General features: G+C 60.2%; 2 protein-coding genes across 2 annotated transcripts in view; both read right to left on the reverse strand.

Annotated features, from left to right (window-relative positions):
* Positions 1 to 615: 615 nt before the first annotated feature.
* On the reverse strand, positions 616 to 11,439 carry SHKBP1 (SH3KBP1 binding protein 1). The gene is given in 21 exon segments (XM_085531602.1): positions 616 to 1,346; positions 1,691 to 1,781; positions 2,061 to 2,239; positions 3,523 to 3,619; positions 3,698 to 3,802; positions 3,805 to 3,849; positions 4,465 to 4,635; positions 5,226 to 5,289; positions 5,291 to 5,343; positions 5,938 to 6,025; positions 6,119 to 6,145; positions 6,147 to 6,235; positions 6,925 to 7,115; positions 7,302 to 7,386; positions 7,453 to 7,599; positions 8,700 to 8,780; positions 8,878 to 9,010; positions 9,534 to 9,579; positions 10,273 to 10,326; positions 10,434 to 10,598; positions 11,317 to 11,439. Coding segments are annotated over 21 exon segments (2,262 nt in total). The 5' UTR covers positions 11,400 to 11,439; the 3' UTR covers positions 616 to 1,078.
* The window catches only part of SPTBN4 (spectrin beta, non-erythrocytic 4), a 55,981-nt gene continuing 43,805 nt past the window's right edge, over positions 11,335 to 23,510 (reverse strand). Inside the window, 25 exon segments of the mRNA XM_085531603.1 lie at positions 11,335 to 11,769; positions 12,238 to 12,280; positions 12,990 to 13,062; positions 13,065 to 13,162; positions 13,898 to 13,995; positions 13,998 to 14,042; positions 14,045 to 14,182; positions 14,484 to 14,553; positions 14,868 to 15,004; positions 15,007 to 15,300; positions 15,823 to 15,906; positions 15,908 to 16,020; positions 16,896 to 16,928; positions 16,931 to 16,979; positions 17,227 to 17,365; positions 18,723 to 19,026; positions 19,029 to 19,058; positions 19,061 to 19,331; positions 19,893 to 19,939; positions 19,942 to 20,108; positions 20,766 to 20,787; positions 20,790 to 20,895; positions 21,559 to 21,645; positions 21,647 to 21,837; positions 22,816 to 22,906. Of these exon segments, the coding sequence (XP_085387729.1) occupies positions 11,629 to 11,769; positions 12,238 to 12,280; positions 12,990 to 13,062; positions 13,065 to 13,162; positions 13,898 to 13,995; positions 13,998 to 14,042; positions 14,045 to 14,182; positions 14,484 to 14,553; positions 14,868 to 15,004; positions 15,007 to 15,300; positions 15,823 to 15,906; positions 15,908 to 16,020; positions 16,896 to 16,928; positions 16,931 to 16,979; positions 17,227 to 17,365; positions 18,723 to 19,026; positions 19,029 to 19,058; positions 19,061 to 19,331; positions 19,893 to 19,939; positions 19,942 to 20,108; positions 20,766 to 20,787; positions 20,790 to 20,895; positions 21,559 to 21,645; positions 21,647 to 21,837; positions 22,816 to 22,906 (2,871 nt within the window). The 3' untranslated portion in view covers positions 11,335 to 11,628.

Consider the following 23,510-nt stretch of genomic DNA (forward strand, 5'->3'; position numbering starts at 1 on the left):
CCCCCAACTGCCCCCATAGGGAGAACGGGGGGTCCGAGCCCCATAGAGACACACAGGGACCCACAGGGACCCATAGGGACCCATAGAGACACACAGGGACCCATAGGGACACACAGGGACACATAGAGACACACAGGGACCCATAGGGACACACAGGGACACACAGGGACCCATAGGGACACACAGGGACACACAGGGACCCATAGGGACACACAGGGACCCATAGAGACACACAGGGACCCATAGAGACACACAGGGACCCATAGGGACACACAGGGACACATAGGGACCCATAGGGACACACAGGGACCCCATAGAGACACACAGGGACACACAGGGACCCATAGGGACACACAGGACACCAGAGAGACCCATAAAACCCAATAGAGACCTATAGGACACCATAGAGACCCAGGGGACCCCATAGAGACCCAAAGGAACCCATAGAGAGCCATAGGAGCCCCACACCCCATAGAGACTCATAGGAACCCCACAGAGACCCCACAGGAACCCCACACCCCATAGAGACCCATACAGACCCCACAGAAACCCATAGGAACCCCATAGAGCCCCATAGGACCCCCAGGGACCCCCAGCAAAGACACAGTGCAGCGGTTGGACGGTTCAGTGCAATTCATTGTGACCCCCCCGGGGGGGCAAAAAAAAACCCACAACCCCATAAAGGTGAGAAAAGGGGACGGGAGACCCCAAAACCCCCAAACCCACCCCAAAATGGGGGGGGGCAGATAATAAGGGGGGAGACCCCAAACCTGCCCCCATGTCCTGAGACCCCCCATGTCCCATAAACACAATGGGACGCCCTGGGGGGGTGGGGGGGGGAACGGGGACCCCCCCTCCAATAATGCACATGGGGGATGGGAAGGGCATAAGGACCCAGCTGAGCCCCCCCAAAAAGGCACAGGGACCCCCCCTCAAATAAGGCCTCAATGGACCCCCACCCACAACAGAAAAGGCACCAAGATCCCCTCAGAGCCCCCCCCCAAATAAAGGCACAGGGACAGCACAGAGACCCCCCCCAATTAAAGGCACAGCCCCCCCCACCCCAAAGCCCCCCCCCTCAGAACGAGGTCTCACTCAGCCTTGACCTGGGGGTCATCAATGGGGTCAGAGGGACCCCCCCCTCGGCCGGGGGGGGGGCAGCACTTGGCCCCCTGTGCCCCCCCCCCCACCCGCTGAATTGGGGGGTGGGAGCGGGCGAGTTCCTGGCAGAGCTCCGGGATGGGGGGGGGGGACGGGGGGGCGACGGGGGGGTCGGGGGGGACGGAAGGGACCCCCCCCCACAAACAGGGGGGGGTTTCTCGTGGGGGGGGGCAGCAGCGTCGGGGCTGTGGAGAGAGAATTGGGGGGGGGGTGTTAGAATGGGGTTAGTTTGGGGGGGGGGGGGACATAAAGTGGGTTGGGGGGCTCAAAATTGGGTGTTATGGGGCTAAAATGGGAGGGGGGGGATGGAAAAAAGGCCCAAAAGTGGGAGAAGGAAACCCAAAATGAAGGGAAATGAAGCCAAAATGGTGGGGGGGGAAGAGACCCAAATTTGGGGAAAATGACCCCAAAGTTTTGGGGGGAGGAGGGGGGCATTAAAATTGGGGTCTGTACCTGGGGGGGGGGGGGGTCATTAAATGGGGGGGGTCTGTACCTGGGGGGGGGGTCATTAAATGGGGGGGGTCTGTACCTGGGGGGGGGCGGCGGGGGGGCTGTGGGGCCCAGCAGGTCACAGTGCTCCAATTGCTGCAGCAGCTCCTGGGGGGTCGGGACCCCCGGCTCTGGGGGGAGAAAGGGGACAGTGAGGGAATGGAAATGGGGGGGACAGCAATGGGGGGACATCAATGGGGGGGACAGCATTATGGGGACAATGGGGGGACAGCAATATGGGGGGCCACCACTGTGGGACCACCATTATGGGACATCCCAGTGGGGGACCCCATTTTGTGCCCACCATTTTGGGTCCCCATTTTGGGACTACCACAAGGGGCCGCCATCTGGGGCCCACGGCTCTGGGGTCACAGTGGGGCATGTGGGGCAGCCGCTGTGGGGGGGGGTACCTTGGGGTCTGCCCCCCATCTCCATGGCGGTGCTGAGGTCCCAGAGCTGCAGGCTCCCGTTGCCGTGTCCCGTCAGCAGCCGCCGCCGCGGCCGCGACCCCACGCGCCGAGACCCCTCACACTCATGGACCGTGAAGGCCGTGATGGCGGAACCGTCCACTGCCCGAACCTCACAGACCCTATAAAGGATATAGGGACCCCAAATACCCCATAATCCCAATGGGGAACCCCAAACACCCCATAAATCCCAATGGGGAGCCCCAAATACCCACAGGGAACCATAAATCCCAATGGGAGCCCCCAAATACCCCATAATCCCAATGGGGAACCCCAAATACCCCATAAATCCCAATGAGGAGCCCCAAGGGAACCATAAATCCCAATGGGGAACCCCAAATACCCCATAATCCCAATGGGGAGCCCCAAATACCCCATAAATCCCAATGGGGAGCCCCAAGGGAACCATAAATCCCAATGGGGAGCCCCAAATACCCACAGGGAACCATAAATCCCAATGGGGAGCCCCAAATACCCATAGGGAACCGTAAATCCCAATGGGGAGCCCCAAGGGAACCATAAATCCCAATGGGGAGCCCCAAATACCCCATAAATCCCAATGGGGAGCCCCAAATACCCCATAAATCCCAATGGGGAGCCCCAAATACCCCATAATCCCAATGGGGAGCCCCAAATACCCCATAAATCCCAATGGGGAGCCCCAAATCCCAATGGTAGAACCCCAAATCCTATCAAGGAACACCAAATCCCAAAGGGGAACCCTAAATCCCATTGGTAGAACCCCAAAATCCAATTGGGTGTCCCTAAATCCCATTGGTAGAACCTCAAACCCCACTGGGGAACCCTAAAAACACACCTAGGGGCACCAAAATTCCACTGAATGACCCCAAATCCCCCATGGGGTCCCCAGGTTCCCTCCAAGGACCCAAAGACCCCATGGGGTCCCCAAAGCCCCCCAAAGACCCCATAACCCCCATGGGGTCCCCAGGAACCCCCCAAGGACCCAAAGACCCCATGGGGTCCCCAGGTTCCCCCCAAGGACCCCAACACCCCCATGGGGTCCCCAGGAACCCCCCAAGGACCCCCAAACCCCCATGGGGTCCCCAGGTTCCCCCCAAGGGCCCCAATAACCCCCATGGGGTCCCCAAAGCCCCCCAAAGACCCCAACACCCCCATGGGGTCCCCAGGTTCCCCCCAAGGACCCCAAAACCCCATGGGGTCCCAGGTCCCCCAACACCCCCATGGGGTCCCCAGGAACCCCCCAAGGACCCCAAAACCCCCATGGGGTCCCAGGAACCCCCCAAGGACCCCATAAACTCCCATGGGGTCCCCAGGACCCCAACACCCCCATGGGGTCCCCAAAGCCCCCCAAGGACCCCAAACCCCCATGGGGTCCCCAGGTTCCCCCCAACACCCCCATGGGGTCCCCAAAGCCCCCACTCACCTCTTGCCGGTGGACGAGAGCCGCACGTAGACCTGGCAGGAGTCGGGAACCACCTTCTGGATGAAGACCTGCTGGTCGTCGCGCTCCCCGAAGGGCCCTGCCCATATTTGGGGCACTCAGACCCCACCTCACCCCACACACCCCATTGATGTGACCCCCCTCCCCGTCCCGGTACCGATGTCGGTGCCGGCGGCGCAGCCGTGACCGTCCATGTCCTCCAGGGCCAAGACCTTGAATGACGCCAGCGGGGTGGAACCGGGCTGAGTGGAGATCATGCCCGGAACCGCGTCACCGTCCACGTCCGGACGTGGTTGTTGTCGGCACACACTGGTCATTGGAGACCCCAAAAGGTCAGTGGAGACCCCAATAGAGACCCCAAAAGATCAATGGAGACCCCAAAAGATCAATGGAGACCCCAAAAGATCAATGGAGACCCCAAGAGAACATTGGAGACCCCAAAAGAACATTGGAGACCCCAATAGAGACCCCAAAAGATCAATGGAGACCCAAAAAGATCATTGGAAACCCCAAAAGATCATTGGAGACCCCAAAAAGAACATTGAAGAACCCAAAAGAACACTGGAGACCCCAAAAGATCAATGGAGACCCCAAAAGATCAATGGAGACCCCAAAAGATCAATGGAGACCCCAATGGAGACCCAAAAGGTCATTGGAGACCCCGAAAGATCAATGGAGAACCCAAAAGACTATTGATGAACCCCAAAACCCTTCAGAGACCCCCAAAGCCCAATGATGAACCCCTAAAGCCCACCAATAAACCCCCACAGCCCACTGATAGACCCCACAGCTCTTTTTAGGACCCCCAAAGCCCATTGATGGACCCTACAGACCACTGATAGACCCCCAAATCCTTTCGGGACCCCCAGATCCCCCCAACAAACCCCACCAAAGGCCTTTGCAGACCCCTCCCCACCCACCCACCGGAGATGAGGTGCTTCTCGGACAGCATGATCTTGGTGACGGGGCTGCGATGCACCGTGAAGGTCTGGAACAGCTGCGGCCCCGACCCCACGGTCTCGGGGTGCTGCACAATCACACGCACCACCCCCGAGCTGGTGCCGTACGCGATCTCGATCCAGTTACCGCTGTCACCTGCAGGACGACACACAACCCAAAAGGTCCGTTTTTAGCCCCAAAAGACACGATGGCCTCGGAGGTGACATGGAGCCTCCTGGAGGTACAAGACCCTCGTGGAGGTGACATAGCCCCATAGAGATACAAGACCCCCATGGAGATATAAGACCCCCATAGAGATATAATACCCCCATGGAGATATAAGACCCCCATGGTGGTACAAGACCCCCTAGAGATATAAGACCCCCATAGAGATATAGACCCCCATGGCAGTACAAGACCCCCATAGAGATGTAAGACCCCCCTAGAGATATAAGACCCCCATGGAGACATAAGACCCCCATGGAGACATAAGACCCCCATGGAGACATAAGACCCCCATGGAGATATAAGACCCCCATGGAGACATAAGACCCCCCCTAGAGACATAAAACCCCCATGGAGACATAAGACCCCCCCCAGAGATATAAGACCCCCAATAGAGATATAAGACCCCCATGGAGATATAAGACCCCCATGGAGATATAAGACCCCCCAGAGATATAAGACCCCCCCAGAGATATAAGACCCCCATGGCGATATAAGCCCCCCGTGGCGCTGCCCCTTACTGCTCTTGGGGGTGAGGTAGACGCTGAGCGCGGTGACGGCGTCCTCGAAGGGGTCCCGGTAGAGCCTCAGTCACCAACAGGTCGTTGTCCTTCATGCGCAGCGGGAACTTCTGCACATCTGGGGGGGGGCGAGGGGGGATTGTCAGCGTGGGGACCCCCAGGGGGGGGCTGGGGACAAGGATGGGTGGGCAGGGGGTCAGTGCAATGCATGGACACACGGCCTGTGTCCCCAGAGCACTCTGGAGACCCCCAAAGCCCATAGATGGACCCCAAAGCCCTTCAGAGACCCTGGAAGACCCCCAGACCCATTGGAGACCCCCAAAGCCCATAGATGGACCCCAAAGCCCTTCAGAGACCACCGACTGACCCCAGAGCCCTTCAGAGACCCTGGAAGACCCCCAAAGCCTGAAGATGGACCCCCAGAGTCTTTTCATAGGCCCTGGAAGACCCCCAAAGCCCTCTGAAGACCCCCAAAGCCCTCTGAAGACCCCCAAAGCCCATAGATGGACCCCAAAGCCCATAGATGGACCCCAAAGCCCTTCAGAGACCCCAGAAGACCCCCAGACCCATTGGAGAACCCCAAAGCCCATAGATGGACCCCCAAAGCCTTCAGAGACCACTGACCGACCCCAGAGCCCTTCAGAGACCACCAGAAGCCCCCCAGACCCACTGGAGACCCCCAAATCCCCCCATCAGAGCCCTCAGGTCTCACCCACGTAGTAGATGGAGCCGTTGTTGCAGCCCAGCAGCAGGAAGGTGCCGGCGGCGTCGTAGCTGTTGATGGGAACCACATCCTGGACCTACAACGGGGCCGAGCGGGGTGGGGGTCGGGTGGGGGTTGGGTTGGGGTCTCCCCATGGCCTCCCCCCGCCCCCCGGGGCCGCCCCCCCCACCTGCCAGTGCTTGGTGACGGCGTTCCAGGACCCCGATCCTGCCGCTGTGGCTGGTGGCGATCAGTTGGTTGCCCACGAAGAAGAGCGCTTCCAATGGGACGCCCAAGTGGAAGACGCCTGGAGGACACGGAAACCTTATCCAACACCCCATGGGGCAGCGCTGACCCCTCCCCATGGCCCCCATGGCCCCCATTGTCCCCATGGCCCCCATTACCCCCATCACTCCCATTATCCCCATGGCCCCCATTACCCCCATCGCCCCATTTGGCCCCCATCGCCCCCATTACCTCCATCGCCCCCATCACCCCCCTTACCCCCATCACTCCCATTATCCCCATCACCCCCATGGCCCCCATCAACCCCATTACCTCCATGGCCCCCATGGTCCCCATTGCCCCCATTACCCCAATGCCCCCATTACCCTCATTACCCCAAGGCCCCCCTTACCCCCATCGCCCCCTTACCCCCATGGCCCCATTACCCCCTTTACCCCCCTTACCCCCATGGCCCCATTACCCCATGGCCCCCATTACCCCCATTACCCCATGGCTCCCATTACCCCCATCGCCCCATTTGGCCCCCATCACCTCCATGGCCCCCATGGCCCCCATTACTCCCCTTACCCCTATTGCCCCCATTACCTCCATTGCTCCCATCACTCCCATTATCCCCATCACCCCCATGGCCCCCATCAACCCCATTACCCCCATTGCCCCCATTACCCTCATTACCCCCATGGCCCCCTAATCCCCATTACCCCCATCACCCCCATCGCCCCCATTACCCCCCTTACCCCCCTTACCCACCGATCTCGGTGCCGTTGCCGTTGGCTCTCAGCGCCCACAGGATGATTTCGCTGCAGGACGCGGCCGCCACCATCTTGTCGTGGTCTCCCAAGGGGCCGCCCAACACTTTGGCGTTAAGGGCCACGCGCTCGATCAGCCAGTCCAGGCGGGGGCTGCAGAACGTCTGCTGCCACCCCGACGTCTCCTTCAGCCTGGGGGGGACAAGGGTGGGCTGCATTAAAACGGGGCTGGGGGCGTCCAAGGCCAGGATGGACGTGGCTCTGGGCAGCCTGGGCTGGGGGTTGGAGGCCCTATGGGGTCAGCTATGGGGTCCCTGTGTGCCCCCATGTGATCCCATGACATCAAGGGATGCTATGGGGCCAGCTATGGGGTCTCACCTATAGCAGACCAGGAACTGTGCATACGCCACCGCGATCCAGTGCTGGTGTCCACAAATGATTCTCACCATCCCGGCGTCTCCTCCTGCAGGGGGTCGATGCCGTCACTATGGGGTGGGCTGAGCCCCCTCCCCACATCTGCTGCCCCTACCGGCCCCACGCTCCTCCCCATGGCGGCCCAGCATCCCGGCCTGGCCCAGCTGGGGCGGCATCGTGTGGCTGCGGCGGATGGTGGCATGATCCGACGGGGTCCGGGGCGACGAGACGCTGAGTCGGCTGCGGCGTTTGGCTGGGAGGGCTGCGAGAATAGAGGGGTTAATGGGGGGTGGGCTTCATGTCTGTGTCTTATGGGGCTGTGAGGATAGAAGGGTTAATGGGGGGTGGGCTTCGTGTCTGTGTATCATGGGGCTGCGAGAATAGAAGGGTTAATGGGGGTAATGGGGGCTTCATGTCTGTGTATCATGGGGCTGCGAGGATAAAGGGGGTAATGGGGGGTGGGCTTCATGTCTGTGTATCATGGGGCTGCGAGAATAGAAGGGTTAATGGGGGGTGGGCTTCGTGTCTGTGACTTATGGGGCTGCGAGGATAAAGGGGGTAATGGGGGGTGGGCTTCATGTCTGTGTATCATGGGGCTGCGAGAATAGAAGGGTAATGGGGGGTGGGCTTCGTGTCTGTGACTTATGGGGCTGCGAGAATAGAAGGGTTAATGGGGGGTGGGCTTCGTGTCTGTATCATGGGGCTGCGAGGATAAAGGGGGGTAATGGGGGGTGGGCTTCGTGTCTGTGACTTATGGGGCTGCGAGGATAAAGGGGGTAATGGGGGGTGGGCTTCGTGTCTGTGTATCATGGGGCTGCGAGAATAGAAAGGTTAATGGGGGGTGGGCTTCGTGTCTGTGACTCATGGGGCTGCGAGGATAAAGGGGGTAATGGGGGGTGGGCTTCATGTCTGTGACTTATGGGGCTGCAAGGATAAAGGGGTTAATGGGGGGTGGGCTTCACGTCTGTGTATCATGGGGCTGCGAGAATAGAAGGGTTAATGGGGGGTGGGCTTCGTGTCTGTGTCTCATGGGGCTGCGAGGATAAAGGGGGTAATGGGGGGTGGGCTTTGTGTCTGTGACTTATGGGGCTGCAAGGATAGAAGGGTTAATGGGGGTGGGCTTCATGTCTGTGTCATGTGGGGCTGCAATGGGATAAAGGGGGTTAATGGGGGGTGGGCTTTGGGTCTTGTGGGGCTGCAAGGATAAAGGGGGTCACGGTGGTGGGCTTTGTGCCTGTGTCTTATGGGGCTGCAATGGGATAAAGGGGGGCAGTGGGGGGTGGGCTTTGTGCCCGTGTCTTGTGGGGTGGGGGTGACCCACTCTGTCCCCCCAAATGGGGGCGGGGGTCCCACGTCCCCTACCTGGAGGCGGCAGGTACCCACTGAACAGGACGCTCCCGCAGGACGAACGGTCCAACTCCTCCCGCAGCTGCAGGCGCCGAACTTGGGGGGCAGAAATAGGGGCAGAAATGGGGGCAGGGGGTCAGTGGGTCAGAGCCCCCCACCCCCCCAGAACCATCCCCATCCCCCCAGGTGTCACCTAAGGGGGTGATGCCGTAGAATTGCGCCTCGTGCAGCAGCAGCGACGGGCTGACGTTGCGCAGATCCAGCTCCTTCGTGCGCAGGAAATTGAGGATGGGGGCGAAGACGGTGGGGTCCCGGTCAATGAAGATCTGGGGGGGGGGGGGGGTGATTTTGGGGGAAGATTTGGGGGATTTGGGGGGGGAAATAAAAGGGATTTGGGGAGGGATTAGGGGAAGATATGGGGGGTTGGAGGAAGATTTGGGGGCATTTTGGGGGGGAAGGGGTTTTGAGAGGAAATAAAAGGGATTTGGGGAGGGATTAGGGTAAAATATGGGGGGTTGGGGGAAGATTTGGGGGGGATCGGGGGGTTTTGAGGGGAAATCAAAGGGATTTGGGGAGGGGGAGAATTAGGGTAAAATAAGGGAGATTTGGGAAAGAGGGATGGGGGAGGAAATGGATGGGAGGGGGGCCAAGAATTTAGGGGGTCTGGGGGGACCCAAGAGAAGTGGGGAGGAATTTGGAGATGGGAGTTTTTAGGGATTTTTAGGGGGATTTGGGGAAGATTTTGGGGCTGGATGGAGGGATTTGGGGGCTTTAGGGAGACCTGGAGGGGAGACCTGGGGGGGTTGGGGTGGAATTTGGGGGGATTTGGGGTAAATTTGGGGGTCTCACCGCTCCCGTCTCATCCCTCAGGGTGGAAATTCGGCCGCTCAGGAGACTGAGGGGGGGGAAATAGGGGTCAGTGCCCCCCCCACGCCCCCCCCAGCATCATGGAGACCCACAGAGACCCACAGAGACCCCCACAGCAGCCCCCAAACCACCACACGACCCCAATAAGCCCCCTACAGAATGAACCAACCCCATAATAACAACCTCAGATCTGAATGGAAGCCCCCAGCCCCATAAAACAGCTCCTAAATCCCCTATAGAGCCCCCCCCCCCCAAAGAACATCCCAACCCCATAGAACCCCCCAGGCTCCCCATTCTACCCCACAGGCACCTTCTAGGCCCCCTCATCTCCCCTCTAGAAGCCCCCAGCCCCACACAACGAGCCCAGCAACACCGAGTATCCCCCAGCCCCCAATACAACCCTCCCCCAGCCCCTTCCAGCCCCACATAACAGCCCCCAGCCCCACATAACTACCCCCAGACCCCCACAGAACTCCCAGCCCCCCACTATAACCCTCCCACAGACCCTTCCAGCCCCACATAACCGCCCCCAGCCCCACATAACGACCCCAGCCCCACATAACAGCCCCCAGACCCCCACTATAACCCTCCAACCCTCCCCCAGCCCCTTCCAGCCCCACATACCGACCCCCAGCCCCACATAATGACCCCAGCCCCCCACTATAACCCTCCCCCAGCCCCACATACCGACCCCCATCCCCCCAATATCGCCCCGTCCCACCTGGAGAAGAAGGAATCGGGCACCCAGGTGAGGGTCTGCCGGGACGTGCTGAACCTGCGGGACAGGCGGGGTCAGCGGCCCCATAGAGGCCCCATAGCGGCACCATAGCGGCCCCATAGAGGCCCCATAGCGGGGTCCGGGGGGTCGGGGCCCTCACTCACCTCCTGCCGCCCACGTTCAGCTCCACCACCTCCGCCCCCCCCATCATGGCCGCCTCCATGGCCGCCGCTGCGGCCGCGGCGCTTCCGGCTTCCGGCTTCGGGAGGAGCACTTCCGCTTTCGTTTGTCGCTGCTTCTGATTGGTCGTTCCGTGACACAAGTCCCGCCTATGAGTGGAAGGCGATTGGCCCGTGTGAACATCCCGCTCTGCGCGCTGATTGGGTGAGGGCCGCGAGAGGGGCGGAGCCTCAGGCGGGTGGCGCGGCCTCTTCTTAAAGGGGCCGAGGCCCAATTTGGGGTGGAGGGGAACACAACCCTAAGACCCCCCCCCACCTTCCCCACCCAATCGAATGAGACCCCCTCACAAGACCCCCCCCAACCCCCCAAATACCCCCGTGGGATCCTCCTCAATCCCAAATACCCCAATTCCTTCTGCTCCATAACACCCCATAGGGCCCCATAACACCCCATGACATCCCATAGGAGCCCATAATACCTCATAGGAGCCCATAATACTCCATAGGACCCTATAGGGCCCCATAACACTCCATAGGACCCCATAGGGACCCATAATATCTCATAGGACCCCATAATACCCCATAGAACCCCATAGGGACCCATAACACTTCGTAGGACCCCATAGGAGCCCATAATACCTCACAGGACCCCATAACACCCTGTAATACCCCATAACACCCCATAAGACCCCATAGGAGCCCATAATACCCCATAGGGCCCCATAGGAGCCCATAATACCTCATAGGACCCCATAACACCCCATAGGGCCCCATCACACCCCATAAGACCCCATAGGACCTCATGATACCCCATAGGAGCCCATAACACCCCATAGGGCCCCACAGGCCCCTCCCCAAATAAACCCACCTGTTCCTTTTTGTGGGGTCGGTGTCTGGGCACTTTATTCCATCTGTACAAACCTCCCAGCGCCGGGGGGGGGGGGTGTCCATATATATTATATAGAGAATATAGATTTCTATAGGATATTTTTTGGTTCATCGCCCTCAAATCTTTACAATTTCCCCCAAAATAAATAAATACATAAATAAATAAATACATAAATAAATAATTACCCCCCCCATCCCCCCCCAGCTCTCTCTATGGCTTATGTGAAGTGGGCTCCCCCCCCCCCGAAAGAGTGGTGACGTCACGACGGTGACGCAATGGGGCGGTGTGACGTCACTTCCTGCGCGACGTGCGTCGCTCCGCCCCCTCGTCGGTGGAGGAAGTGGTGGCGGGGGGGGGCGCGGCCGCGCGGGCGATGTCCGCGTGTTCCTGGACGGAAGCGGAAATAGCGCGGAGCCACGAGCGGAGCTCCTCCTGGAGAGGTTAATTAATAAATAGCGTTAATTAAACACGATCTGCGGGATGGAGCGATCGGGAGGAGGAAACGGGCCGCAGGAACGGAGAGAAAAATGGAAACGTGGGAAAAATGGGGAACGGGAAAGGAAGGAAAATGGGGTGAAATAGGGGAAAACGGGGAGAGGTAAAAAGGGAGAAAGAAATCGAAGGAGAAAAGGAGGAAAATGGGGGGGAAAGTGGGAGGAAAGAACAGGAGAGGAACGGGAGAAAGGGAAAAAGGGGCGAAAATGGGAATTAATGGAGGAAAATGGAACTAATGGACACGGAGACAGGAGAGTGAGCCCAAAATAAACCGAAAACAGCCAAAACAACCCAAAATAAACACCAAAAAGAACCAAAACACCCCAAAATAACCCCAACCCCCAGAAAATAAACACCAAAACCAGCCAAAACAGCCCAAAATGTCCCAATTCCCCCCGCACTCACCTCGTCCTTGGCCTGCAGGAGGAACTCGCTGCCGTCCGACGTCCTACGGAACAGTGGGGTCAGCGCCCCCCCCCCCAAATGGAGACCCCCCCATAGACCCCCATAAAACCCCCCATGAACCCCCCACCCCACAGACCCCCATTCCAATGGACCCCCCCCATCATCCCCCTTCCATAACAACCCCCCCATAGACCCCTCCCATAACTCCCACCCCACAGCCCCCCCCCATAAACTCCCACCTTATGCCCCTCCAATAGAACCTCCCCCCCATAGCCCCCCCTATAACTCCCACCCCATAGCCCCCCTCCCCAATAGACCCCCCCATTAACTCCCACCCCACAGCCCCCCCCATTAACTCCCACCCCATGCCCCCCCCCAATAGAACCTCCCCCCCATAGCCCCCCCTATAACTCCCACCCCATAGCCCCCCTCCCCAATAGACCCCCCCATTAACTCCCACCCCATAGACCCCCCCATAAACTCCCACCCCATGCCCCCCCCAATAGAACCTCCCCCCCATAGCCCCCCCTATAACTCCCACCCCATAGACCCCCCATAGCCCCCCCAATAGACCCTCCCATTAACTCCCACCCCATGGCCCCCCCCAATAGAATTCCCCCCACAGACCCCCCCGTAACTCCCCCCCCATAGCCCCCCCTCCATAGCCCCCCCCCCCCATAACTCCCAGTGCCCCCCCCTTCATAGCCCCCCCCCACCCCATAACCCCCCTCCCCTCGTTGTCCCCCCCCCACCTCAGTTTGAAGACGTTCTTCTTCTTCTTGTAGTCACTGGCCACTTCGCTGGTCGCCATGTGGAGGCTCAGGGGGGCTCCCCGTTGTGTGTCCCCCCCCCGGACGGACCCTTGGCGTCCCTATAGAACGCCAGCTCCCCCCGGCTCAGCACACAGTACAGGGTCAGCCACGACCTGGGGGGGGGCGGGATTTAGATATGGGGGGGGACACGGGGAACCTCCAAGGGGGGTTAATGGGGGAGATAATTAATATGGGGGGTGGGGGATATTAATTGGGGGGGGGGGACATGGAATGAGAAGTAATGGGGGGGGCAAAATAGGGGAGAACATCAATGGGGGAAATGGGGAGAATGACAGTTTGGGGGGGAAATGGGGGAGAAAAGTCAAAAATGGGGGAGAAAATCGTCAATGGGGGATGGGATCAATGGTAGAGACCCCCCCACCCACCATAGGGGTGTCCAGGGGGAGCAGGGGGGGTTGGGAGGGAGATGGGATTGAGATTGGGACAGAGTAGGAATGGGATTGGGAATGGGATTGGGGATGGGATTGGGAATGGGATTGGGAATGGGATTGGGGATAGGATGGAGATGGGGTTAAGGCGGGGATGGGATTGGGATTAGGGTGGGATGGGATGGAGATGGGATTGGGATCAGAGCGGGGATGGGGTGGGGGCAGACCCCATAACCCCATAACCCCCCAACACCCCCCAATTGACCCCCTCCTTGTAGGGTCCCCCATGGCCGGACCCCGAGTCCCACCGCCCCCAGCTCCCATAGGACCCCTCCCCTCCAAGCCCCCCAAAACCCCATAACCCCCCCGCCCCATAACCCCCCCATCCCATAATCCCCAAACCCCACATCCCCCCCCATCCCATAACCCCCCCCCCCATAACCCCCCACCCCCCCCCACCTGTTTGACGCCTTTTTGGGTCCGTCCAGCTCGTGTTTCCGTAGCAGGGTCCCCTCGTGCTGCACCGTGTGGGCGGGGGGCGGCGGCGGCGGCGGGGGGGGGCTCCGCCCTGGGCTGGGGCCGATCGCGACCTCCTGCCCTCGCCGGGACCCCCCCAGCCCCGTCCTTGGGCCGGGGGCGACGACGCGGTTTGGGCCGGTCCCGGGCGCGGGGTCGGTCCGGGCGGGGGGTCCGGTCAGGGAGGACGTCGGCGGGGAGGCGGCCGGGGGGGTCACGGTCACGGGGCTGCGGGGGGGGGGGGGGGTTTAGAGGGGGGGGGTGAGGGGGACCGAAACGGGGGGGGGGCGTAAAGGGGAAGGGGGGGAAATAAAGGGGATGGGGGGAATAAAGGGGATGGGGGGGGGGAATAAAGGGGATGGGGGGGAATAAAGGGGATGGGGGGGGAATAAAGGGGATGGGGGGGGAATAAAGGGGATGGGGGGGGGAATAAAGGGGATGGGGGGGGGAATAAAGGGGATGGTGTGGAATAAAGGGGATGGGGGGGAATAAAGGGAATGGGGGGGAATAAAGGGGAGGGGGCACTCACGGCGTTTGGGGAGGGGGCGCTGGATTCCTTCTCCTGGAGCTGCTCCACGATGTCGGCCAATGTGGCTTTGCTGGGGGGGGGGCAGCCTATGTTACATCCCATAATACACAGCCACATCCCATCCCGACCCCATCCCAAATCCCAATCACACCCCAATCCCATTAATCCCATTAATCCCATTAATCCCATTAATCCCATTCCCACCCCGATCCCAATCCCAACCCCATCCTAATCCCACCCCATTCCCATCCCAATCCCACCCCAGTTCCCACTGTAATCCCAATCCCATTCCCATCCCATTCCCACCCTGATCCCACTTTAACCCCAATCCCATTCCCATTCCCATCCCATTAATCCCACTCCCACCCCATTCCCCCCCCGTACCCGTGCCTCCCCTCCTGCTCGCTGGACTCCTGCCTGTCCATCCTTTTCTCCCTCCTCTCCCTCCTCTTCTCCACGATCTTCGTGTCCCCCCCGTCCCCCCCCCGTCCCCTCTGGGCGCCCCCAATTCGGGGGGGGGGGCGGCGTTGGGGTGTGTGGCCGTGGGGGGGTCCCGCTCCGCGTCCCCCTCCCCATCCTGGACTCGATCCACTCTGGGCTGCAGGCGCTCGGGACGCAGCTCCTGCCGCACGTAACCCACGCGGGGCTGGGGGGGCTCGGGGGGCTCGTCCCCCCCCGGTCGCGGTGCAGCCCCCGCGGTCACGGCGGCGCTGAGGGTGGTCGGGGGGGGCGTCGGAGGGGGGGGGTCCCCCAAGAACTTGCGGCCCAGCAGAGGGGTGGGCGGCTGCTTGTTCTGCTCTGCCTTCAGCTTCTCCAGCTGGGGGGGAATGAGGGGGGGGAATAAAGGGGGGGGGGGGTCCCCACGTTTGGAGTGGCTCCATGATTTGGAGACACCCCCCACCCCCTTTTCCCCTCCCCATTCCCCCCCCCCCCCCCCCACTTTGGGGTCCCCTTTGATGTCCCCCATCCATCGGGACTCCCCATCCATCACATTCTGGGACCCCCCCACCTCCATCCCCACTAATGGGGACCCCCACCCCCATTTATCCCCCACCCCCTTTTATCCTCCCCCACTGTGGTCCCTTTGATGCCCCCCATCCATTGGGGTTTCCCATCTAATGGGACTTCCCATCCATCACATACTGGGACCCCCCTCACCTCCACCAATGGGGACCCCCCCCAATTAGGGGGTCCCTTTGATGCCCCCCATCCACAGGGACTCCCCATCCATTGATGTCCCACATCCATAGGGACTCCCCATCCATCACATTCTGGGACCCCCCCCACCTCTATCCCCACCAATGTCCCCCCCCCCCATTCCCCCCCATTGTTCCCGTACCGTGGTGAGTCTCCTCAAGGAGCTGAATCTCTCCTCCCATGCGGCGGCGGCGCGTCGAAATGCGTCATGGCGGCGGATGAGCTGCCTCCACCTCGTCCACGCTGCCCCCCAGCTCCTGGCTGCGCAGCAGCGGCTCCTGCGCCGTCAGCCACGCGTCCGCCACCACCGCGTCCTGCGCGAACTGCTGCACCTCCAGCGCTGCAACGGGGCCAGGGGGGGAACGGGATGGAGGGGGAAAGGGGGGATGGGGAGATGGAGGGAGGGATGGGTTAATGGGGTGGGTAATGGGGTGGGTTATGGGGGGTGATGGAGGGATAGATGGGTTAATGGGGTGGGTGATAGAGGGAGGGATGGGGCAGTGGGGGTTATGGGGTGATGGAGGGATGGATGAGTCAATGGGGTGGGTGATGGGGTGATGGGGTGATGAGGGATGGGAGAGATGGGGCAGTGGGGTGGGTGGTGGGGTGATGCAAGGAGGGATGGGTCAGTGGGGTGGGTTATAGGGCCATGGGGTGGGTTATAGGGCAATGGAGGGATGGAGGTTTGGGTCAATGGGGAGGGTGGGTGGGTGATGCAGGGAGGGATGGGGCAGTGGGGAGGGTGGTGGGGTAATGGAGGGATGGGTGGGTTATGGGGTGGGTGGGGGGGGTGATGGAGGAGGAATGGGGCAGTGGGGTCAGTGGGGTCAATGGGGTCGGAGATGGATGAATGCAGAAATGGATTTGGGGATGGATGGACAGAAGGACGGATTCACCGATCAACAGAGAAACGGACGTGGGGATGGATGGAGGGACAGACAGACAGATGGACAGACAGACAGATGGACAGATGGACAGACAGATGATGGCAGGTGGGGAATGGGATGAATTTGGGCAGCAGAGGGACAGAGAGGTGACCAAACACGGACAGACAGACGGACAGACCAGGTCAGTGGGTCCATGGATGAACCATGGAACAATGGGGTGAAGGCTGGGGGGCGTCGTGCCGGGCTGTGCCCCATTGATCCCGCCCCCAAAGCAGCCTCAGCCCCCCAACAAACGCAGCCCCCCGACCCCCCACCCACCCACACTCACTTTGCTGCAGCCATTCCCAATGCTTCTCCCATTCTCGGCCACCTCCTGTTTCTTGGCCAGCAGCTGCTCCACCAGCGCCTTCACCTGGGGGGGGGGGACCCCAGGGTGACGCCACCCCACCATCAGCACCCCAATGGTATCACCCCATTGCCACCACCCCAATATCCCACCAATATCCCCAATGCCACCACCCCATTGCCACCACCACCCCAATATCCCCAATGTCCCATCACCGCCCCATCGCCACCCCCACCAATATCCCCACTGTCCTCCCCCACCCCCCGATACCCCCCCCCACCGCCCTCCATGTCCCCCCATGTTCCCCCGTCACCTCCTCAGCTGCGGGGCCCTGTCCCAGCCCCAGGCTCCTGCCCAGCTCCAGGCAGGCGGCCACGCTGCGGCCCCGCGCCTCCATCTCGCTCTTCAGCCCCTGGTGGGACGACATCAGCACCTCCACCATCGTCACGTCCCTGTGGGTGGGGGGGGCCACAGAGTGGGGTGTCAGTGGGGTGGGATGGGGGTCCTGGGGGGTGGGTTGAGCCCCCACAGGTGACCCCACACAAAGACCCCATGGTCAGCCCAACATGACGATCCCCATAAGTAACCCAGCATGAAGACCCCATAGGTGACCCAATATGAAGACCTCCCATGGTTGGCCCAACTGAAAGACCCCCCATGGTCGACCCAAACATGACAATCCCATAATTAACCCAACATGAAGACCCCCATAATTAACCCAACCCAAAGACCCCCCCTGGTTGACCCAACATGACAACCCCCATAAGTAACCCAATACAAAGACCTCCCCCATTGACCCAACTTGATGACCCCCATAATAAACCCAACTCAAAGACCCCCATGGTCAACCCAACACGACAATCCCCATAATTAACCCAACATGACAATCCCATAATTAACCCAACCCAAAGACCCCCATAATTAACCCAACATGACAACCCCCATAATTAACCCAACCCAAAGACCCCCCTGGTTGACTCAACATGACAATCCCCATAAGTAACCCAATACAAAGACCTCCCCCATTGACCCAACTTGATGACCCCATATTAACCCAACCCAAGACCCCCATAATTACCCCAACCCAAAGACCCCCATAATTAACCCAACACAACGTCCCCCATAATAACCCAACCCAAAGACCACCATGGTCAACCCAACATGACAATCCCCATAACTAACCCAACATGAAGACCCCCATAATTAACCCAACCCAAAGACCCCCATAATTAACCCAACCCAAAGACCCCCATAATTAACCCAACCCAAAGACCCCTGGTTGACCCAACACAACGACCCCCATAATTTCCCCAACCCAAAGACCCCCCGGTTGACCCAACACAACGACCCCCATAATAACCCAACCCAAAGACCCCCAAATTAACCCAACATGAAGACCCCCATGGTCAACCCAACCCAAAGACCCCCATAATAAACCCAACACAACGACCCCCATTAATTACCCAACACAAAGACCCCCATGGTCAACCCAACATGAAGACCCCCATAATTAACCCAAACCCAAAGACCCCATAATTAACCAACACAACGACCCCCATAATTAACCCAACCCAAAAACCCCCATAATTAACCCAACATGACAATCCCCATAATTAACCCAACATGAAGACCCCCATAATTTCCCCAACCCAAAGACCCCCATGGTCAACCCAACATGACGACCCCCATAATTAACCCAACATGAAGACCCCATAATAAACCCAACACAACGACCCCCATAATTTCCCCAACCCAAAGACCCCCACGGCCGCCCCCCACCCCTCCCCCCACTCCTCCCCCCAGCCCCACCTGGGCCTGTCCCCGGCCGCCATCTGCCCCAGCAGCCCGTCCATCCAGGCCAGCAGCTCCTTGGCCGCCCCCATGAACCGAACTCTCTCTGCAGCATCAGCCACGCGCAGCCGCCCCTCGTCGCAGGCGGCCAGCAGCTCCTTCCAGGCCTTCAGCACCTCCTGCTCCCTCTTGGCGATGGCGTCCGCGTTGTCCCCCGCGTACACCGTCCTCAATTGAGCCGCCCCCTCCTGGAGCTGCCTCACCTGCGCCGCCAGCAGCTCCACGTCGCGCTCGAAGCCGCCCAGCGCCCGCTGCATCCCCCGGCCGACGGACGCGGCTCCGGCCTCAACAACTCGGCAGACGCCGCCGTTTCTCCTCCAGCTGCCCCAGCAGCTCCCGGCAGTCGCTGAAGAACTTGTGCAGCTCGTGGGACGCGGCCAGGAGCTGCGCCCGCGTCTCCATCAGCTCCAGCAGGTCGGCCCAGGCCTCGTTCACGCCGTCCTTCCACTCCGCGATGGTGGCGGCGTCCGCGTGGCCGTAGTCGATCAGCTCGTCCACCATCTGGTTCACGGCCGAGATCCGCTCCTGCCCCACGTTGCCCGTCTCGCTGGCGAACTCCAGGAACTTCTCCCTGCAGGAGCTGGGGGGGAATGGGGGAGATAATGGGGATGGGGGGAGATAATGGGGATGGGGGGAGATAATGGGGATGGGGGGAGATAATGGGGATGGGGGAATGGGGGGAGATAATGGGGATGGGGGGGAAAGGGGGTAGATGGGGAGAAAGGGGGGAATGGGGATGGGGGGGGGATACACAGGGATGATGAGCCCGGGACCCCCAGTGTGGAGCAAAGTGTGGCTATGGACCCAAAGGATGCAGCCCCAGGACCCCCATCCAACACCCCCCCACCCCCAGGACCCCCATCTAACCCCACGACCCCCATCCAACCCCCACCTCCCTCTCAGGACCCTCCATCCACCCCCAGACCCCCATCCAACCCCCCCCACCCCCAGGCCCCCCATCTAACCCCACGACCCCCATCCAACCCCCACCTCCCTCTCAGGACCCTCCATCCACCCCCAGGACCCCCATCCAACCCCAACTCCCCCCCAGGACCCCATCCATCCCCAGGACCCCCATCCATCCCCAGGACCCCCATCCAACACCCCCCCCCCCCATTCCCCCTCTGCCCCCCCCCTCACCGTGACGTGCTCGTAGTCCTGCCCCAGCTCAGGGATCCAGCCACCACCTCCTTCTCAGCGATCCAATGCTCCAGGTCTCCCACCTCCCTGCCCAGCTGCTGCAGCCACCACTGCTGCTCCAGCGCCGCCTTGCGCTCCTCCAGCAGCTCCTTCAGCCCCACGTACAGACGGTCCACGCGGGACTGACGCCGGCTCAGCTCCTCGCTATGGGGGGGAGGAAGGAGGTAATGGGATCAGTGGGGGCAAATGGGGGACATGGGGGTGTTGGGGGCAATAGGGGTGTTGGGGGACACTAAGGACAATGGGGTCAATGGGGCACTGGGGACACTGAAGACACTGGGATCAATGGGGACAATGGGGATGTTGGGGGACACTGGGGTCAATGGGGATGTTGGGGGTCAATGGGATGTTGGGGGACATGGGGGTGTTGGAGGACACGGGTCAATGGGGGCAATGGGGATGTTCGGGGTCAATGGGGATGTTGGGGGACACTAAGGACACTGGGGTCAATGGGGACATGGGGATGTTGGGGGTGATGGGGGACATGGGGGTGTTGGGGTCAATGGGGGTGTTGGGGGACACTAAGGACACTGGGGTCAATGGGGACATGGGGATGTTGGGGGTGATGGGGGACATGGGGGTGTTGGGGTCAATGGGGGTGATGGGGGTGTTGGGGGACACTAAGGACACTGGGGTCAATGGGGACAATGGGGATGTTGGGGGACACTGGGGCCAATGGGGATGTTGGGGGGTCAATGGGGGTGTTGGGGGACATTGAAGATACTGGGTCAATGGGGACATGGGGGTAATAAAGTCAATGGGGACATTGGGGTCAATGGGGACATTGGGGGCAGCTCTGACCTCTGTGGGTGCCCCATTTCAGCAGGGCCCGGCACTGCCGTGACAGCTGCGCGATGCTGTCGGCGTAGTTCTCCACCGCCTGCGCCGTGCGCAGCAGCTTCTGCAGCAGCTGCAGCGTGCTCTGCTCGTCCTGCGTGTACAGGGGGGCAGTTATGGGGTTATGGGGGCAGTTATGGGGTTATGGGGGCAGTTATGGGGTTATGGGGGCGGTTACGGGGTTATGGGGGCGGTTATGGGGTTATGGGGGCAGTTGTGGGGTTATGGGGGCGGTTGTGGGGTTATGGGGGCAGTTAGTTATGGGGTTATGGGGGCAGTTATGGGGGCAGTTGTGGGGTTATGGGGGGCGGTTATGGGGTTATGGGGGCGGTTATGGGGTTATGGGGGCGGTTATGGGGTTATGGGGGCGGTTAGTTATGGGGTTATGGGGGCAGTTAGTTATGGGTTATGGGGGCAGTTATGGGGGCAGTTATGGGGTTATGGGGGCAGTTATGGGGTTATGGGGGCAGTTATGGGCTAATGGGGGCGGTTATGGGGTTATGGGGGCAGTTATGGGGTTGTGGGGGCAGTTATGGGGGCAGTTATGGGGTTATGGGGGCAGTTATGGGGTTATAGGTTATAGGGACATCTTACACCAACCCAAACCCTCCACTCCCACCTTTCCCTTCTCTCCCATCAGCAGCAGCTCCTACTCCCCAGCCCAAACCTAACCCCACCTAATCCCACCCCAATCCCACCCCAACCCCCCAGCCCCCCACAATCCCCCCACAATCCCCCCATAATCCCCCCTTCCCACCTTTCCCTTCTCGTCCCCCATCAGCAGCAGCTCCTGCTCCCCCAGCCAGGCCTCCACGTCGCTGACGTCGCAGCAGTATTGCTGCAAGCCTGAACGCGGCGTCCAGCTGCTTCTGCCTGTTGTCGCTGTGCTCCTGCAGAGCCCCCCACGCCGCCCCCAGCCGCTCCCGCAGCTCCCGGACCCCGTTGGCCTCGGGGCAGCGCACGGCGGCGGCGGAGCCCGAACGCTCCAGGAGCTCGGACACGCGGCAGCGCCGGGTCTGCAGCTCCGGCGGAGGGTCTGGGGGGGGAGAGGGAGACACAGAACAGACCCATTCGGAACCACATTAAGAACCCAAATACAGCCCCAATCCCATTGAGAACCCAAATACAGCCCCAATCCCATCCAGAACCCAAATAACTACAGCCCCAATCCCATTCAGAACCCAAATAAATACAGCCCCAATCCATTCAGAACCCAAATACAGCCCCAATCCCATTGAGAACCCAAATACAGCCTCAATCCCATTCAGAATCACATTAAGAACCAAATACAGCCCCATCCCATTGAGAACCCAAATACAGCCTCATCCCATTCAGAATCACATTAAGAACCCAAATACAGCCCCAATCCCATTCAGAATCACATTAAGAACCCAAATACAGCCCCAATCCCATTCAGAACCCAAATAAAATACAGCCCCAATCCCATTGAGAACCCAAATACAGCCCCAATCCCATTCAGAACCCAAATAAATACAGCCCCAATCCCATTGAGAACCCAAATACAGCCCCAATCCCATTGAGACCCAAATACAGCCCAAATCCATTCAGAATCCCATTCAGAACCCAAATAAATACAGCCCCAATCCCATTCAGAGCCCAAATACAGCCCCAATCCCATCCAGAATCACATTAAGAACCCAAATACAGCCCAATCCCATTCAGAGCCCAAATACAGCCCCAATCCCATCCAGAATCACATTAAGAACCCAAATACAGCCCCAATCCCATTCAGAGCCCAAACACAGCCCCAATCCCATTCAGAACCCAAATACAGCCCCAATCCCATTCAAGAATCACATTCAGAACCCAAATACAGCCCCAAATACCATTCATAACCCGAGCCCTAACCCCAATCCCAATCATAATCCTGGCCCCAATCCCAACCCAATCCAACCCATATGCCACCCCTAATCCCAGCCCCATTCAGACCCCAATCCAATTCACAATCCCCATCCCCACCCCCCCAAATCCCACCCCCACCCCCCAGCCCCACCTGGTTCTTCTTGAGCTGCAGCTGCCACGCTCTGCAGGTCGCTGCCCACGTCCTGCTGCGACGCGAGGGGCAGCCGCTCCTGGACCCACAGCTGTGGGGAGGGGGATGATGTGGGGCTCCTGTGGGGCGGGGGCTGCGGCCCAACCCCCGTCCTGAACCGCGGCCCCAACCCAGCCCCACTGCGATGCCAGTCTCTTCAACCCCACCCCAATCCCACCCCAATCCCACCTTAATACCGCCTCAATCCCCACCCCAATCCCACCTTAATCCCTCCCCAACCCCACCCCAATCCCACCTTAATACCGCCTCAATCCACCCCAATCCCACCCTTAATCCCTCCCCAATCCACCCCAAAACCTGCCCCAATCCCCCCCAAATCCCGCCCCATTCCACCCCAAACCCACCTTAACTCCCACCCCAATCCCATCTTAATCCCACCCCATTCCCACCCCAAACCTGCCCCATTCCCACCCCAATCCCACCTTAATCCCACCCCAATCCCACCCCAATCCCATCCCATTCCCGCCCCATTCCACCCCATTCCCACCTTAATCCCACCCCAATCCCACCTTAATCCCACCCCAATCCCCTCCCATTCCTGCCCCAATCCCTCCCCATTCCCACCCCAATCCCACCTTAATCCCGCCTGATTCCCACCTTAATCCCACCCCATTCCCACCCCAAACCCGCCCCAA

The sequence above is a fragment of the Coturnix japonica genome, unplaced genomic scaffold, assembly GCF_054131305.1.
Source record: "Coturnix japonica strain WE unplaced genomic scaffold, WE-NBRP24 Scf043, whole genome shotgun sequence".
Lineage (NCBI taxonomy): Eukaryota > Metazoa > Chordata > Aves > Galliformes > Phasianidae > Coturnix > Coturnix japonica.